General features: G+C 42.2%; 1 protein-coding gene across 2 annotated transcripts in view; it reads left to right on the top strand.

Annotated features, from left to right (window-relative positions):
• The first annotated feature begins 406 nt into the window (after nucleotides 1–406).
• Nucleotides 407–17250, top strand: part of SULT6B1 (sulfotransferase family 6B member 1) — a 30318-nt gene continuing 13474 nt past the window's right edge. The window contains exons 1-4 of one of the 2 annotated variants that reach the window (XM_038006800.2): nucleotides 407–448; nucleotides 9918–10023; nucleotides 10996–11108; nucleotides 15355–15444. In XM_038006800.2, the coding sequence (XP_037862728.1) occupies nucleotides 9939–10023; nucleotides 10996–11108; nucleotides 15355–15444 (288 nt within the window). In that variant the 5' untranslated portion in view covers nucleotides 407–448; nucleotides 9918–9938. Of the gene's footprint in view, nucleotides 449–9645; nucleotides 10024–10995; nucleotides 11109–15354; nucleotides 15445–17250 lie in introns of those variants that run through there. The other variant, XM_007970943.3, reaches the window with a different exon arrangement.

The following is a 17250-nucleotide window of genomic DNA, read 5'->3' as shown; positions in this document are numbered from 1 at the left end:
CCCCACCCCTTCCGTTGTCGGCTCCGCCTCCACATTCGTAATTATCATTAATTGTACTCTGACGGCGACCCGAACCTGACTGCCCGCTATGTACATTATTTTACGGAATATTCGCAATAACACATGCAACAGGTGCTGAGTGTATCTCATTTTACAGGGAAAGCAAGAGGCTTCCACTGCCCACAATCGCACCGTTAAAAAAACAGAATTCACATTTGAACCCAGGACACTGACGCTGTGTAGTCTGTTTTGGGTCGTTTTTCTAACACCCTGGAAATTAAGGTGTGATTAGTCTCAGAGGAGCACCAACATAAGCATCACCTGAAAACTTGTTAGAAATGCAGAACTAGGCAGCGCGCGGTGGCTCACGCCTGTAATCCCAGCACTTTGGAGGGCGGAGATCAGCGGATCACGAGATCAGGAGACCGAGACCATCCTGGCTAACTTGGTGAAACCCCGTCTGTACTAAAAATAAAAATAAAAATAAATAGCCGGGCATAGTGGCGTGCGCCTGTAGTCCCAGCTACTCGGGAGGCTGAGGCAGGAGAATCGCTTGAACCCGGGAGGCAGAGGTTGCGATGAGCCGAGATCGCGCCACTGCACTCCAGCCTGGACAACAGAGTGAGACTCCGTCTCAAAAAAAAAAAAAAAAAAAAGAAAAGAAAAGAAAAAGAAATGCAGAACTACTGAATCTGAAACTGCATTTTAGCCAGATCCGTAAAGAATTCTTTTGCAAAGTAACACTAGAAGAGAACACACAAAGGGGACAAGGAAACAGAGAAGAGAGAAAGAATATAAAAGTATATTGAAGTACTGTGTGCAAGACAAAGCCTGGAACACCCAAAATAGACCCAGATCTACCTTCATCGAAGTTCTAGTCTACTTAGGGGTATTTACCACAAATAACTGATGAAAAGTACACAATGATAAGGGCCTTGCTTCTAATCCGAGGAATCTGTAAAGATTTTAGAGAAGGGGTGACAGCTGGAGCTAACTCTGACCATGCCAAGTAAAGGAAGTGCTTCTGCAAGGTGTTCTGTGATTGCCCCAATTTTCCTATTTAACACCCGCCCTCCCACAGTCCAGCCCATGTGGTTCATCTGTGTAACTAAAGCATCATAAATTGTGAAAAATGTGAATGTGTAAACTATATTGATTTAAAGCATGTCATTGTTACTCAAGATTACTCAGATCTACACAGATCCAGAACTCTAACCTCCTCCACTGTATCAACCTCTCTAGTATCGTCTTAAAGTCTGGGCTTTGCACATTCTCTTGATCTCTCTCCTCTATAGAAACTGTCTCTGGCTTGAACCTCGGTTCTATTTAACAATATACATTTGACTTTCTCTCAAACCTTTTTCAGAAGCTCCCTTTCTGCATTATGTTGCTTTTTATTTTGTCTGTTATTGTTTTCACTGTCATTAACTATTTTTCTCAAAACTTTCAGCACTCTACCCCATACCATCGAAGTTCCCTTTTCCCCTCCAACTGACACATTCACAATGTTTTTTCTTTTTCTTCTTTTCCTAATCATCCGCTTCTTGTTTCTTCTTCTTCTTCGGGGTCTTGCTCTGTCACCAGGCTGGAGTGCAGTGGCACAATCATAGCTCACTGCAGCCTTGACCTCCCAGGCTCAAGTAATCCTACCCCCGCCCCCAGCCTCCCAAGTAATTGGGACTACAGACATTCACCACCACACCCGGCTAATTAAAAAAAAAAAAAAAATTTGTAGAGACAGGGTTTCCCTGTGTTGCCCAGGCTAGTCTCCAACTTCTGGGCTCAAGTGATCCTCCCTCCTTGGCCTCCCAAGTGTTAGAAATACAGCTGTGAGTCACTGTGTCTGCCCTTCTTCTTTTTTTTTTCCTTTTTTTTTTTTTTATGAGATGGAGTCTCGCTCTGTTGCCCAGGCTGTAGTGCAGTGGCTCAATCTTGGCTCACTGCAACCTTCGCCTCTGGAGTTCAAGCGATTCTCCTGCCTAAGCCTCCCGAGTAGCTGGGACTACAGGCGCATGCCACCACGCCTGGCTAATTTTTTGTATTTTTAGTAGAGATGGGGTTTCACCATGTTAGCCAGGATGGTCTCGATCTCCTGACCTCGTGGTCCTCACTCCTTGACCTCCCAAAGTGCTGGGATTACAAGCGTGAGCCACCGTGCCCAGCCTGCCCTTCTTCTTTAAAAAAAAAAAAGAAAAAGAAAAAAAAAGAATAGTCAAGTACAGTAGTGAGAAGGGGGAAGGAGTAAGTACATCCACAATCTTTAAAGATTCATCCACAATAAATATTTTCTTATTAAAAGCATCCGCCATGACTTCCATGAAACACTTTGTTAAAAATCATTTAAGATACTATGCCTTGAGCTTCCAGGCCTGTCTTTGTCCACTTCAGCTGCTATAACCAAATGCCATAAATTGATGGCTTATAATCAACAGAAATTTGTTTCTTATGATTCTAAAGACTGGGAAGTCCAAAATCAGGGTGCCACAAGATTCAACATCTGTTAAAGACCAACTTTCTGGTTTTTGAGATGGTGCCTTCTCACTGTGTCCTCACATGGTATAAGGGGCAAGGGCCTCTCTGGTGCCTCTTTTAAAACACTAATCCTTGGCCAGGCAAATGGCTCATACCTGTAATCCCAACACTTTGGGAGGCCAAGGTAGTGGGCTCACCTGAGGTCAGGAGTTCGAGACCAGCCCAGACAACATGGTGAAACCCCATCTCTACTAAAACCATAAAAATTAGCTGGGCGTGGTGGCACACACCTGTAGTCCCAGCTACACAGGAAGCTGAGGCAGGAGAATTGCTTGAACTCAGGAGGCAGAAGTTGCAGCCTGGATGACATAGTGAGACTCCATCTCAAAATAAATAAATAAATGAAAGGACACTAATACCATTCATGAGGGCAGAGCCCTCATGACCTAATCACTTCCCAAAGGCCCTGCCTCCTAATGCCATCACTGGGGATTTCAACATATGAATTTAGGGAGAACAAAAACTTTCAGACCCTATAGCAAGGCTCCACTACATTGGTTTGAAGTACCAGAATATCAGTGTTAAAAGCACCAGGATAACAAAGCAAGATGAAAAAGCCACTGGGGCTGGGTGCAGTGGCTCACACCTATAATCCCAGCACTTTGGGAGGCCAAGGCGGGCAGATCACCTGAGGTCAGGAGTTGGAAACCAGCCTGGCCAACAAGGAGAAACCCCATCTCTACTAAAAATACAAAAATTAGCTGGGTGAGGTGGAGCACGCCAGTAATCCCAGCTATTTGGAAGGCTGAGGCAGGAGAATTGCTTGAACCCAGGAGGCAGAGGTTACAGTGAGCCAAGATCGCACCACTGCACTCCAGCCTGGGTGACAGAATGAGACTCCATCTCAAAAAAGGAAGAAGGAAGGAAGGAAGGAAGGAAGGAAGGAAGGAAGGAAGGAAGGAAGGAAGGAAGGAAGGAGAAAGAAGAAAAGAAAAGGTCGTTGGAATGGTTCAAACTGAAAAAAGAAACGAGGGGAAATAAGCTTAAAGAAATGATAACAAGCTTTACCAACTTGGGCCTGGCAGAGTGGCTCCTGCAAAGAACAGTGGCAAGAAGAAAATGGACCATTCTGCCATCAATGATGTGATGACCCAAGAATACACCGACATTCACAAGCACGTGTATGGAGTGGGCTTCAAGAAGTATGTCCCTCAGACACTCAAAGAGATCTGGAAATTTTGCCATGAAGGAGATGGGAACTCCAGATGTGTGCATTGATACCAGGCTCAATAAAGTTGTCTTTGCCAAAGAAATAAGGAATGTCCCATACCATATCCACTTGCAGTTGTCCAGAGGATGTAATGAGGATGAAGATTCACCAAATAAGCTCTGTACTTTGATTACCTATGTACCTGTTACCACTTTCAAAAATCTACAGACAGTCGATCAGGCACGGTGGCTCATGCCTGTAACTCCAGCACTTTGGGAGGCCAAGACGGGCGGATCACTTGAGGTCAGGAGTTCAAGACCAGCTTGGCCTATATGGTGAAACCCCATCTCTACTAAAAATACAAAAAATTAGCCAAGATCACACCACTGCACTCCAGCCTGGGTGACAGAGAAAGGCTTTATCTTGGAAAAAAAAATCTACAGACAGTCAATGTGGATGAGAACTAACCACTGGATATTCAACTACATCAAATACAGTTATAAAATTGCCTTCACAATAAAAAAACAGAAATTGTAAGAAAGACTAAAATAATTGTATAGAAATGTTATGATTTCTGCAGGAAAATATGTATAAACTAATAACGGTATTGCACAAAGCTTGACATCTCCATAAATATTTCTTATACACTCTGAACCCCACTATAGATTTCACAAACACATTTTGAGATAAGACATATTTTGGCCACAAGGTTTAGAGCAGGAAAAGTGTAGACTCCAGTAGAAACTTTTACCAAGGGTCCTTTAGCGACAGTGCCTTCCTGGTCCTAGCCTGGTTTACTAATTCTGACAGAGGAATGCAAATGACTAGAAAGATGTGCTAGTTCTCTCCAAAGCACAGAAGCAGGCTAAAATCCCAATCTTCTGTAGTGGCCTTAGGGACCTCCACTTTAACGAATATGTACTAGGTTTGCTGTACATTCTCCCATCTTCACCTTAAAGCCTAAACATTTCTTTTCACATTTTCTCCTTCTTCTCCTCCTCCTTCTTCTTCTTCTTTTTCTTCTTCCTCCTCTTCCTCCTCCTCCTCCTCCTCCTCTTCCTCCTCCTCCTCCTCCTCCTCCTCCTCCTCCTCCTCCTCCTCCTCCTCTTCTTCTTCTTCTTCTTCTTCTTCTTCTTCTTCTTCTTCTTCTTCTTCTTCTTCTTCTTCTTCTTCCTCTTCTCCTCCTCCTCCTCCTTCTTCTTTTTTTGTATATGTCTATAGACTGGAAAAAACAAAGGAAAAGAACGTAAGAGGGCATGGTGCCTTTAATGCCAAAGAAATAAACTTTATTTTATTATTATTATTTTTTGAGACGGAGTCTCACTCTATCACCCAGGCTGGAGTGCAGTGGCACAATCTCAGCTCACTACAACCCCTGCCTCCCGGGTTCAAGCGATTCTCATACCTCGACCTCCCAGGTAGTTGGGACTACAGGCATGCACCACCACACTCAGCTAATTGTTTTGTTTTTTTGTTTTTTTTGTTTTTTTGTTTTTTTAGTAGAGACAGAGTTTCACCATGTTGTTCAGGCTGGTCTCAAACTCCTGAGCTCAAGCAGTCTGACTGCCTCAGCCTCCTGAAGTGCTGGTATTACAGGCATGAGCCACCACACCCAGCCAGAAAGAAACTTTAAATAAGCCTCCCATGCAGCTGCCTCTGGGGCATGAGCCAGGCCACAGCTGGCAAAGCCTGATAGGTCAGCAGTAATTTATCTCCAATATGGGTAAGACACAAGGAGCTGAATAGGAAGCTAGGACGTCATATAACATGAGACCCACCGGCACTCATAGGTATGACAGTACAAATATATCACACGATACAGGTTATTCTATAATTATTCATGCTATTTCCCTCCATTATACTTTCCAGACAACTAAGTGTTGAGTATGTAGAATTGTAAGGTTAACAGGTTGACCTAAGCCTAGGCAAACTAAGAATCAGAGTTCACATTACCAATCCCAAAGAGCCTCCTAAATCCTCCTATAATTACAGGCATTGGTGTCGGAACAAGATCCAACCCATTGTCTTTTTAAGTGTTTTACTCACTAAGAAGCAAGCCAACAACAACCATGTTTGAATCAACGTCTTAAATTCTACCTGACCAGAGGGAAACAGACTCTTTGTAATGTAAGGATAATCTCACTAAGCAGATTGGCAAGGAGTTCAGTCCTGCTCCTCTTTTCTTTTTTGGGGAGGGAAAATCTTAAATACACCTTCACAACTACAGCTAATATCGCATTATTATGTAAGGCAAGAAGGCCTTCAAGTGGGAGTGATGTATAGACATATAAAAATACTAAGATATTCAGATATTCTGATTTTACCTTTTCACATACTGCTTCTTTTAAAAATAAGTATTCACCTACATAATGAAACCTGGATACCAGTGCCTAGCTAGGAACCCTCTCTGGTCAGTTCTTTTCCCTCTGTAAAATGGAGATAAAAAACTACTCTCACACATCCACCACCTGCCTCTCACTTTCTGTTGACATATAGAATTTCCTCAATTCCAAGATGTACTTGTTTCCATATGTTTACATTTCAGAAATATGAATGCATCTTACAATTGATATATGTGTGTATATATATACACACACACACACACACAGAGAGAGAGAATATAGTGTTTGTCCCAAAATGCTGTTATTAAATAAAATGTTTTAGTGATGCAGGTTTTTTCTTGGCTGCTTAGCCAGCCAGAAACCTCTAAGACTGGCAACTCCCCTGCCCAGGCCGTGGGCCCACTGCAGGAGGCACCCAGCCCACCTAGCTGCACTTTGCTTGCGCTCCCACCCAGATCCAGTGCTTGCGGCGGGATCCACACTCAGCCCGCAGCTGGGCCAGTGATGCCACAACCTGCTTCCACCTTGGGCAATGGTGTCTGGATGAGGGGAACATGGTGACACCCAAACAGGGATGTCAGCAACCCTAACCCTCAGAGGGAGTGTTACAGCATGCGAACAGCTCTTTTAGTCCCATTGCCCCACTCCAGCCTGCTGCCCCTGGGCTGGCCTGGCCCTGCCACTCCTTCCTTCATGTGGGGTGGCTGCCTTACACCAGTGGAGGGCGGGGGATACAGTATTACAGCTTTTTTTGTACCCACCTTGAGGCTAAGGAGGACTACCGGCCTTAGGGCGGTGGACCACCCTCTTTGAGTCCCCTCTCTGCTGAGAGCTGTTCCGTTGCTCAATAAAACTCTTCTTTGCCTTTCTCACTCTTCAGTTTACAGCATAACCTCATTCTTCTTGGATGCAGGACAAGAACGTGGGATCCTCCAAAAGTGGGTACAAAAAAGGCTGTAACACTGTGGCCCTCCACCTGCTGCTCGTGCCTGCAGCCACCCCACACAATGGAAAGCAGCAGCCAGGCTGAGCCAGCCCTGGAGCCATGGGCCTGAGTAGACAGGGGACTGAATGAGCTGTAACACAGGCAGGCTGAGGCACCAGGCCAAGCTGGGCCTAGGCAGGGATGTGTCATCCTGTGTCACTGGAACCCAGGATATTTATTGCCCTTGTGGTCATAAAAATCTCTCTCCGCAGAAAATAAGATTTTTTTTTTTTTTGGCAGTGAAAAATTCCCATGACCTTGTTTCTCATAGCAGGTAAAGAAGCACCAAAGAAATCACTGGCACTAACAATTAAACCTGTGCCCTCTGAGATCTCATTGTAAGTGTCTTTCTGCCTGAACTTAGCTGTACTGCCTGCGTTCCGATCCTAGCCCCTCCAAAGCCTGACTCTGCAACTGTAACTAGGAACCTCAGCTTTTAAAATATTTTTTAATCACTCACTTTCTTTTCCTGCCCTCTTACCCCTTCATTCCCTCCCTCTCTAGACATTTTCCTCTGGCAGTGCATGTTTATCTAATTGTTTTCTTGGTTAAAAAATTCCAGAAGCTAATCTTGAAACAAACCAGATGCAGAGCCCCAACTGCAGAATCCTCGTGCTTAAGGGGAGTCACAACATTTTCTCCACTACCATTGGGCTGAAATCAAGATAATGCCAACCAGACCTCCAAACAGGCAATTACCCAAGATAGCCATTGAAACAAGACATACAGACCCTGCATCCTGTACCACTCCCACACGTCTGTCATGCATTTCCCCCTTAAAAAACCTATGGTCAATTTTAAAATGTAAGGTGGTACTTTAGAACACTAGTTCACCATCTTCTCTGTTTGCTGGCTCTCCGATTAAAACCTGCTTTTTCTCCCACCAACCCTCACCTCTTGTCCTCTAGAAGTCACTTAGCCCCTGTGGCCCCAATTAACCTAACTGCAAAAGGTAGCAAAGCAACACCCATTTCATAAGGCTGTTAGGAAATTACATCAAATCATTCCTGTAATCTTAGCAATTTGGAAGGGGATGTGGTACATGCAAGTACTCAATAATGTTAGCTATCCTTTTAACTGATACATGAATGATGATACAGCCAGGTAACTAAGTATAACTAGAAGTCATCTTCTTAACTGGTTAACATTGGTTAAGAGAAAGGTAGATACAGTGAAAAAAATTACCTTAGGAAAATGGAAGAAGGGTAAGAAGAAAGATGTGGGGAAGAGAATGGGAGAGAAATAAGAAGAAATATATAGTCTATGTTTATAGATATTTGACTTATCAAGAGGCCAAAACGTAAATTTTGACCCAGAAAATGTACCAGATAGGATATAGGCTAAACTGCTATAATTTTTGAGTAATTATAATTGTAATTGTTGAGACTCCAATAATTCAGTGGTTCAAACAAGATGAACAATTATGCTCTTTCACATACAGGTCAGAAGGAAGCCTATTATACAGTGTGAGTCGTGGGAGGGTGGCTCTGTTTCTCAAGGCCATCTGGTGAGCCAGATTTCCTCAGTGCTGCTTTCCTCCGAATTAGCAAATCTGACTTGCCAACACAATATCTGCCTTCCAGGTATGGGGAAGGGACTAAAGAAGATTGGAGAGCCATCAACTTCCTGTTTTAGCCACAGGGCCACACCAAGCTGCTGGGAGATGGGAAGTATGAGCCAACTTACCCAAAGGAAAAAGACTGCTACAGAAAGACTCTACCCTAGGAAATGTGCCAGGGAGAAGCAACTTCCCCAGCATGTACATTAAGAGACACAATGACATCTTCTGACCTTCTGGGGGCGCTACACTAGAAAAGGGAAGAAAACCTCAGATGGGCATGCGTACAGCTTCCTAAACACACTGCACATGCTCACTTCCCCAGGGTAAGGAGGGCAGCCCACTCTAAGGGAAGAATCATGGGAAAGGGGTGTGAGATGCCGGAAGTGGGCCAGCCTATGAAGGCCTAGCGTCAAGGTTAAACATTGCACTTGCTCTTCAAGTCACCCACTTGGGTCTCTTCTAAGTGTACTTTCCTTTCTTTTCTGCTCTAAAGCTTTTAGTAAACTTTCACTCCTGCTCTGAAACTTGTGTCAGTCTCTTTTTCTGCCTTATACCCTCAGTCAGTTCTTTCTTCTGAGGAGGCAAGAATTGAGGTTGCTGCAGACCCATATGGGATAACTCAGATACATTTCCACTGTTAACAATTTTACATAAACTTTTAGAGATATATTATCATTAGCTCAGAGTAACACAACTAGTAAATGGTAGAGTCAAGGTTCAAATTCAGGTCTTTAGACTTGTAAATCTATTGAGCCAGTAAATGAGAGTGCCCGAGACTGCCCCCAAATTTGGTCTCTTTTCCACCCCACCAAATTACCTTACAATCCCATTGCTTCCTTTCACACCACATAGGATATGTGTAAAAATGTATCAACCCAGGAGAGAACTGAGATTTCATTGTGTGAATTTCTAATAGAAAAATTGTGTGCCTGATTCAATACCTATTTGTTAGACATTTAATATATATTCTCTTCTATTAGGATATCCCATTCTTACTTTCACTGGGCAGATTGCCTAAATGGTTATGTAATCAACCCGTGGGGTAATATTCCCTGATCATCAGCCTGTTTTGCACCTGTGGTTTAGCTTTTGCCAGGAGGATATGCAAAAGTTGAGGGAGGGTGGATGAGAATTAAATGATTTCTTTTTCATGTGCCTGGGAGGAGCCCTTTATTCCAGCCCCTGCCCAATTCCATTAAAAGCAATCACTCCCCCTGGACAGCCACAGAGCAGGTTCATTTGCAGGGAGCTACCATGGCTGATAAATCCAAATTTATTGAGTACATTGATGAAGCTTTAGAAAAATCTAAAGAAACTGCACTTTCTCGTTTATTTTTCACCTATCAGGGGATTCCTTACCCCATCACCATGTGCACCTCAGAAACTTTCCAAGCGCTGGATACATTCGAAGCCAGACATGATGACATCGTGCTAGCATCTTATCCAAAGTGCGGTAAATAACAAGTCGTTTCCTACAAGCACACTTCTCATAGTGAGTAGGTTGGGGAGGGTGTGAGACAAAGGTGGGACGAAGGCGGTTCCTCACTGCAGGAATCTGACTGAGCATCAGTGAGGAGGAAGGCCACCGTGGTTAAGTACGTAGCTTATGTAATCAGTACATAGAATTGCTAGATTAAAAAACCCCAGTGTCTGAAGGAAGAGCTCTGTGCAGAAAGGCCATTATGGAGGATGGAGAGCGGAAGGGGATGGCTGACGGGCCTGGAAGGGAGTTGCATGAATGCGGGAAAGTACAGTTGGCAAGGAGCAGTGACAGTAGTAGTGATTTTGTCTTGATTTCCGGCTGGACAAAAGCACAGCCACTTCTATACTTTACATGATGATTTCCACGTTACAGATTATTTTTCAGGATCAAATACTGCTCCGTAAGTTTCTCCAATCACTTTTACAAAGATCCTTCATCAATGGAAAATAAAACTTGAAGAATCTAAATTATCCTGCTTTCTACCATTTCCTTTTGATTCTTTTTACTGTTGTTTATTAAAGCCAACCTCATTTAATGTTTTTTTCTTAACTGATGCTGTGTTTTCATAAAATCAAAATTATAGATTCCTGTAGAAAATACGTATTAATTTAATGTAAAATAATATAAATAACTTATAATAAACTTTCTATAACATAACATTGTTCTATAAGAAACATATTCTAGATTCAAAATGAAGCATTGTCCCTTGTTAAAGGAGACATCTGAGAAATAAGTTGAATTTTATACTAATTATAGGTAAATGCTGTTTTCCATCAAACCATTTCTTTCCATAGCCCAAGTTATTTCAAACACAGAAGAACTAAATATACACATCAGGGAATGGTTATAGATTTTAATTTTTATCATGTATATGCTAAAGTAACGTGCTCTTGTTACATCAAGACTCCGTAATGAGTTTTTATTCTCTGATTTTTCTGATAGGTTCAAACTGGATTCTCCACATTGTCCATGAATTAATATTTACTGTTTCTAAAAAAAAGTATGAATATCCAGAATTCCCAGTTCTTGAATGTGGGGATTCAGAAAAATATCAGGTTAGTACAAACAGCCTTTAACTTTACAGCAAATTATCATAGAAAGATTTCTTCCAGTTTGGGGATTCTTTAGTTTTCAGTTTAGAAAGTGCAATACTAATAATTATCACAATTTACTGTGTGCCTACCATATCCTCAGCACTGTTCAGGTATCATCTTATTTTTTGCAAAATAACCTTATTACCATTTCACAAAAGATAGAACTACTAGGGACTTGCCCAATGTCAAGGGACTAATAAATGATAGAGCCAAGATTTCAACCCGTTTTCTAGTTTGAGCTTTTAACAACTATACTGTATAGCCAGCCTGTTTTTGTTCTTTTTATTTTAAGTAGGGGGAAAGTAAGCTGAGAAACCTCAGGAAATGAACAGAAAAGCCTCATCTCTGAAGACATGGACCTGTGCAGAATGGTAGTAGGAATCACCAGTCTTTTCCTAGTAAGGCATGATTTTTTTTTTTTTTTTTTTTTTTTGAAATGGAGTCTCACTTCATTGCCCAGGCCGTAGTGCAGTGGTATGATCATGGCTCACTGCAGCCTTGACCTCCTGGGCTCAAGCGATCCTCCTGCTTCACCCTACTGAGTAGTTTGTACTACAGGCACATGCCAGTACACCTGGCTAATTTTTTAAAACCTTTTTTTGTAGAGACAGGGTTTCATTTCGTTGCCAGGCTGGTAATGAACTCCGGGGCTCAAGTGATCCTCCCACCTTGGCCTCCCAAAGTGCTGAGATTATGGGTATGAGCCACTGCTCCCAGTGATTTTTGATTTCCCTATCTCAGTTATGATTCGTGTGTGTGTAAGGGATGGGAAGAAATCAAGCATTAGCTAAGAGAGTAAGCCACTGATGTATGTGAAGGGGATAACAGGTCATCCTACCTGTTATTACTTACCTTCCCAATACAACTAACTGGGACTTGGGTGTGAGATAGGATGTTCTACTCCCTGCCCAGGGAAGGCAAGAAAGGAGTGGGAGGAGGATCTGCCTCAGGACTTCAGTGCTTGGACAGAAAAAGGGCATGGAAGACAGCCCCTCCCCACTCCTAGACACACCAGAATGCAGCTGGGAAGGGAAGGCTGTATTTGAGGGGGAACCACAGTCTCAGTAAAACTTTCAGAAATGTTCGCCACCAAGACTCCCAACAGGCAGACAGGACTCAGTTACTAAGCATAAAGCCACTGGATTGGGACTTAGGGAACAGCTTCTTGAAGTGACTGAGACAGTGGCATGATGACAAATACAAATTTGAAAGTTGGAACCTAGATGGAAGGAAGTCCATTTCCATGGATTAGGCCAAAGTAGCACAAAAATACATGGTAAAGGAGATAGGTGTTCAGGGACTCGGAGGAGAGTGGTTTGGAGGTAAGTGCCGAGTCCTGCCTCTGGTCAGCAACAACAGACCAGAGAGGGTCATCTGGACCAAAGCAAACCTGATGAAGGCTCAGCCAAGATGGGCCCAGGAACCTAGGATGGGCCAACAGGGGCAGTAAGAAGCTTTGTCCTAGGTAGGAAATAAGGAAAAGCCCGATAGATTTCCCCTGTCCAGGTCTTTGCATAACCTTTTACTAAGGAGAGTGTTTAACATCACCTTTAGAAATGATGCCAACATTTATCCAGATTTCAATTTTTCTCTCTCTCTCTCTCTCTCTCTCTCTCTTTTTTTCTGAAATGGAGTCTCACTCTGTAACTCAGGCTGGAGTGCAATGGTGCGATCTCCTCTCACTGCAACCTCCACCTCCTGGGTTCAAGCGATTCTCCTGCCTCAGCCTCCCGGGTAGCTGGGATTACAGGTGTACACCACCATGCCTGGCTAATTTTTTGTATTTTTAGTAGAGACAGGGTTTCATCACATTGGACAGGCTACTCTCGAACTCCTGACCTCAAGTGATCCACCCCCCACAGCCTCCTAAAGTGCTAGGATTATAGGCGTGAGCCACCACGCTTAGCCAATATGTCCTTTATTTTTAAACGGAAATCAGTGAAATGAACTTCACTTAACAATTATTTGCTTTGCAGAGATCTTTTCTGGAATACATATTTTTCCTTACATAAGGTATCTAGAGAACTTTTCTGGAATACATATTTTTCCTTAAATAAGGTATCTAGTCTTTGCTCACACTTGGGCTATATTATACATTTTAATGAACATAGTAGTATATATTATGTAGCTATCTAATTTTATTACAGTTGACTTCCATTTTTCCCTTGGGTGCTTTTCTAATCCTTTTAGTAACTTTACCATTTCTCATGTGTCTGTACATGATTTTTGGCCATGAAGTTTCGTGGAAACCACACTCTATAACTTAATCTGAAAATAATCACCTGTGCAATTTTGCACAAAGTGCTTAAAACCTCAAAGCCTGTTCTTAATCTCTAAAATGGGGGTTATAATATCTACCTGAGAGGATTGTTGTGAATGAGTATGAATGAGTATGAAAATGCTTCAAATGTTTAAAAGTATAGTTTGATATAAATGAGATTTTACACTGCTAGTCACCACTTGGGCCCATATCATTGATTTAAAGTGTGTTTTATTTTTTAAATTTCATTTTTTGTCCCCTTGCTTGAGTTGAGATCTTCACTAAGTTTTTTTTTTTCTTTTTTTAGGTGGAGTCTCACTGTGTCGCCCAGGCTGGAGTGCAGTGGCGCTATCTCAGCTCACCGCAACCTCTGCCTCCCGGGTTCAAGTGATTCTCCTGCCTCAGCCTCCTGAGTAGCTGGGACTACAGGCAAACGCCGCCACGTCCAGCTAATTTTTTGTATTTTTAGTAGAGACGGGGATTCACCATGTTGGTCAGGATGCCCAGCCTCCACTAAGTTTTTACAGAACAATTGGCTACAAACATCTGAATATCCTTTTATCACTTACAGTGAGTAGTTATATTGTAGCTGCAACCAAGCAGTGAGTGACCTCTACAGATGTGGGACTAAAAACTTGAAGCCTTACTTCCCTGCATAACATATACTAATGGTCTGATTGTAAGTGAAAACCCTTAATCCTGGCAGATTAAATAGATAATTTTATCTTCAAAATTATCTATAGAAATAGATTACAAAAAAAGAATTAATCACCTTAGTCCATATACTGACAGTATATTTCTCTCATAAAACATTTCTCAGACATTTAAGTAACTCTGCACTTTCAGGTTCCATTGAGATATTTTATTGCCTAGAGTTTTAGCTGGTTAAACAGAAAGATTTAAATGTTAAAAATGGATTTGCAGGAACTGTGGAAAGACTTCACTATTTCTGTTAAAGACCTTCAATATAGAAGAGATCCAAATTAAGTGAAAGTGTATATTTCTTTTTTTTTTTTTTTGAGACGGAGTCCCGCTTTGTCACCCAGGCTGGAGTGCAGTGGCGCAATCTCGGCTCACTACAAGTTCTGCCTCCCGGGTTCACACCATTGTCCTGCCTCAGCCTCCTGAGTAGCTGGGACTACAGGTGCCCATCACCACACCCGGCTAATTTTTTATGTTTTTAGTAGAGATGGGGTTTCACCGTGTTAGCCAGGATGGTCTCGATCTCCTGACCTCGTGATCCGCCCACCTCGGCCTCCCAAAGTGCTGGGATTACAGGCGTGGGCCACTGCGCCCGGTTGAAAGTGTATATTTCAGATTATGAGTGGTCTTGAACGAAATGGATTTGATATCATTGTGGGAAAAGGTAATTTTTTTAAAAATTACAAAAATGATTGGGAAATGGTAAGCAGAGTACAACAAAGAAGTTCAAGAATATTTTAATTATTTGTTTATCTATGATTCTTCATTCCTCATCTCCACAAAGTAAGAAAACAGAAATAAAGAAAAATTGGCCAGGTGTGGTGGCTTACGCCTGTAATCCCAGCACTTTGGGAGGCTGAGGTGAGCGGATCCCCTGAGGTAAGGAGTTTCAGACCAGCCTGGCCAACATGGCGAAACCCTGTCTCTACTAAAAAGACGAAAATTAGCTGGTCGTGGTGGTGGATACCTGTAATCCCAGCTACTCGGGAGGCTGAGAAAGGAGAATTGCTTGAACCTGAAAGGTGGAGGTTGCAGTGAGCTGAGATCGCACCACGGCACTCCGGCCTGGGCGATAGAGTGAGACTCTGTTTCAAAAACAAGAAAGAAAGAAAAATTGGAGGAGGAGGAGAAGATATAGTGACAGTAGTACTGGAAACTGTCATTTAGATACGACACCTAGGAGTGATTCCACACACACACATACACACACATGCACATTTTCACCTTTTTGTGTATATTTTTAAGAGAATGAAAGGCTTTCCATCACCAAGGATTTTGGCAACTCACCTCCACTATGACAAATTACCTGAGTCTATCTTCAAGAATAAAGCCAAGGTGAGTGTCCTTTCCTACTGATAATTCTTTGAAATTTCTATGTATAGATATTAGTTTTTGGAAGTATAACATGAGTTTGTTCCTCCTTATAGAAGCTTAGTAAATGAAGTGCGACATTTAATTTTTTTGTTTCTTTCTTGACGTATATTTGCTATAGCTGCAGTCAAGTCAAATGCATTTTCAACAAGGATATAAAACATATGCATAGAACAAAGTGTGTTTTATAATCTGTTTTACAGTGAATAATTTTCCGAATCCCGCTAGAATATTTAGTGTTTCAAACACACACACAAAATACAATCTAGTAAAATGAGAAAAAAAAAATTGTTCCTTTGTTTCTTTTTGGTGAGCACTATTTACCTGAGGCCTAAAACTATTTTTTCAAATATATTTAAAAATTTTATGGAGACAGCATCTCACTGTGTTGCCCACGCTGGCCTTGAACTCCTGGCCTTGAGGGATCCTTCTGCCACCAAGGCCTCCCAAAGTGGTGAGATGACAGGCATGAGCCACCATGCCTGGCTAAAACTATTTTATTTTTGAATTTCACATATAGTAACAAACTTTACAGCATGCATACAGAACTATATGTGCTTTGGCTGTTCTTACAATTTGTTTAAAAATGTTTTTTTATTAATCAGTATTGATATATTTCTTGTAATTACTAGTTTTTACCTAACCCTTTCTGTTTCCTCTCACCTGGTCTCCCCTCCATTCCTTATTTCTTGGTGACTTTTTTCTGTCTCAGAAGAAAATGATTTGAATTAGTTACAATCAAGATTTAAATTCCCTGCAGGGTGTGGTGACTCATGCTTCTAATCCCAGCACTTTGAGAGGCCAAGGTGGGCAAATCACTTGAAGTCAGTAGTTTGAGACCAGCCTGGCCAACATGGTGAAACCCCATCTCTACAAAAAAATATTAGGTTGGTGCAAAAGTAATTGGGGTTTTTGCATTACTTTTAATGGCAAAAACCCCAATTACTTTTGCACCAACCTACTAAAAATAGCTAGGTGTGATAGCACGTGCCTGTAATCCCAGCTACTTGGGAGGCTGAGGTAGGAGAATCACTTGAATCCGAGAGGCAGAGGTTGCAGTGAGCCAAAATCTCGCCACTGCTCTCCAGCCTACGTGGCAGAGCGAGACCTTGTCTGAAAAAAAAAAAAATTAAACTCCTGCTGAATGCTAGCAAGAATGGGAGACTACTGAGATAAGAACAAATAAAGGCAAAAGAGGAAAACTGTTAAGATAACTACAGTTTCAATGGTAAGAGACAGGAGGAGAAGCAAAATAAGAAAGGAAGAGTAGGAAAGCAAACCTTAGGGAAGTGGAGGTTTAGAATGAGCAGCTTTGTGGCCATGATACAAGAATCCTAGTAGCTTAAAATAGGGAAATATCTTAAAGGTCATCTATGCTAATTCCCATCAAGTGTTTGAATTCCACTGAGCAGCTGGACCATGATTGAGCACCTGCAATGATAAAGATCTCCAGCATCCCCTAAGCCAGCTTTGAATAGCGCTGTTAAACAGTTTTTCCTTGTATTGCGTATTTGTAAAGACTGAAATACCACTTTAAGACATAATTTCCCCCGATGAATGCAGTTAACACATTTTTCCTTAGAGTCTCTATAATAAACAGAGCTGAAGTAATTTATAAAGCGTTGGACTTGGGGCACACAGGCTTTTGAACAGAGTTTCACATTTGTAAGAACACAAGGGCAAGAAAAGAGCAACACGGACTGGATGCAGTGGGTCACATCTGTAATCCTAGCACTTTGGGAGGCCGAGGCAGGAGGATCACTTGAGCCC

Source organism: Chlorocebus sabaeus, chromosome 14 (assembly GCF_047675955.1).
Source record: "Chlorocebus sabaeus isolate Y175 chromosome 14, mChlSab1.0.hap1, whole genome shotgun sequence".
NCBI classification, from domain to species: domain Eukaryota; kingdom Metazoa; phylum Chordata; class Mammalia; order Primates; family Cercopithecidae; genus Chlorocebus; species Chlorocebus sabaeus.
This window is presented reverse-complemented; position numbering and strand designations above follow the sequence as displayed.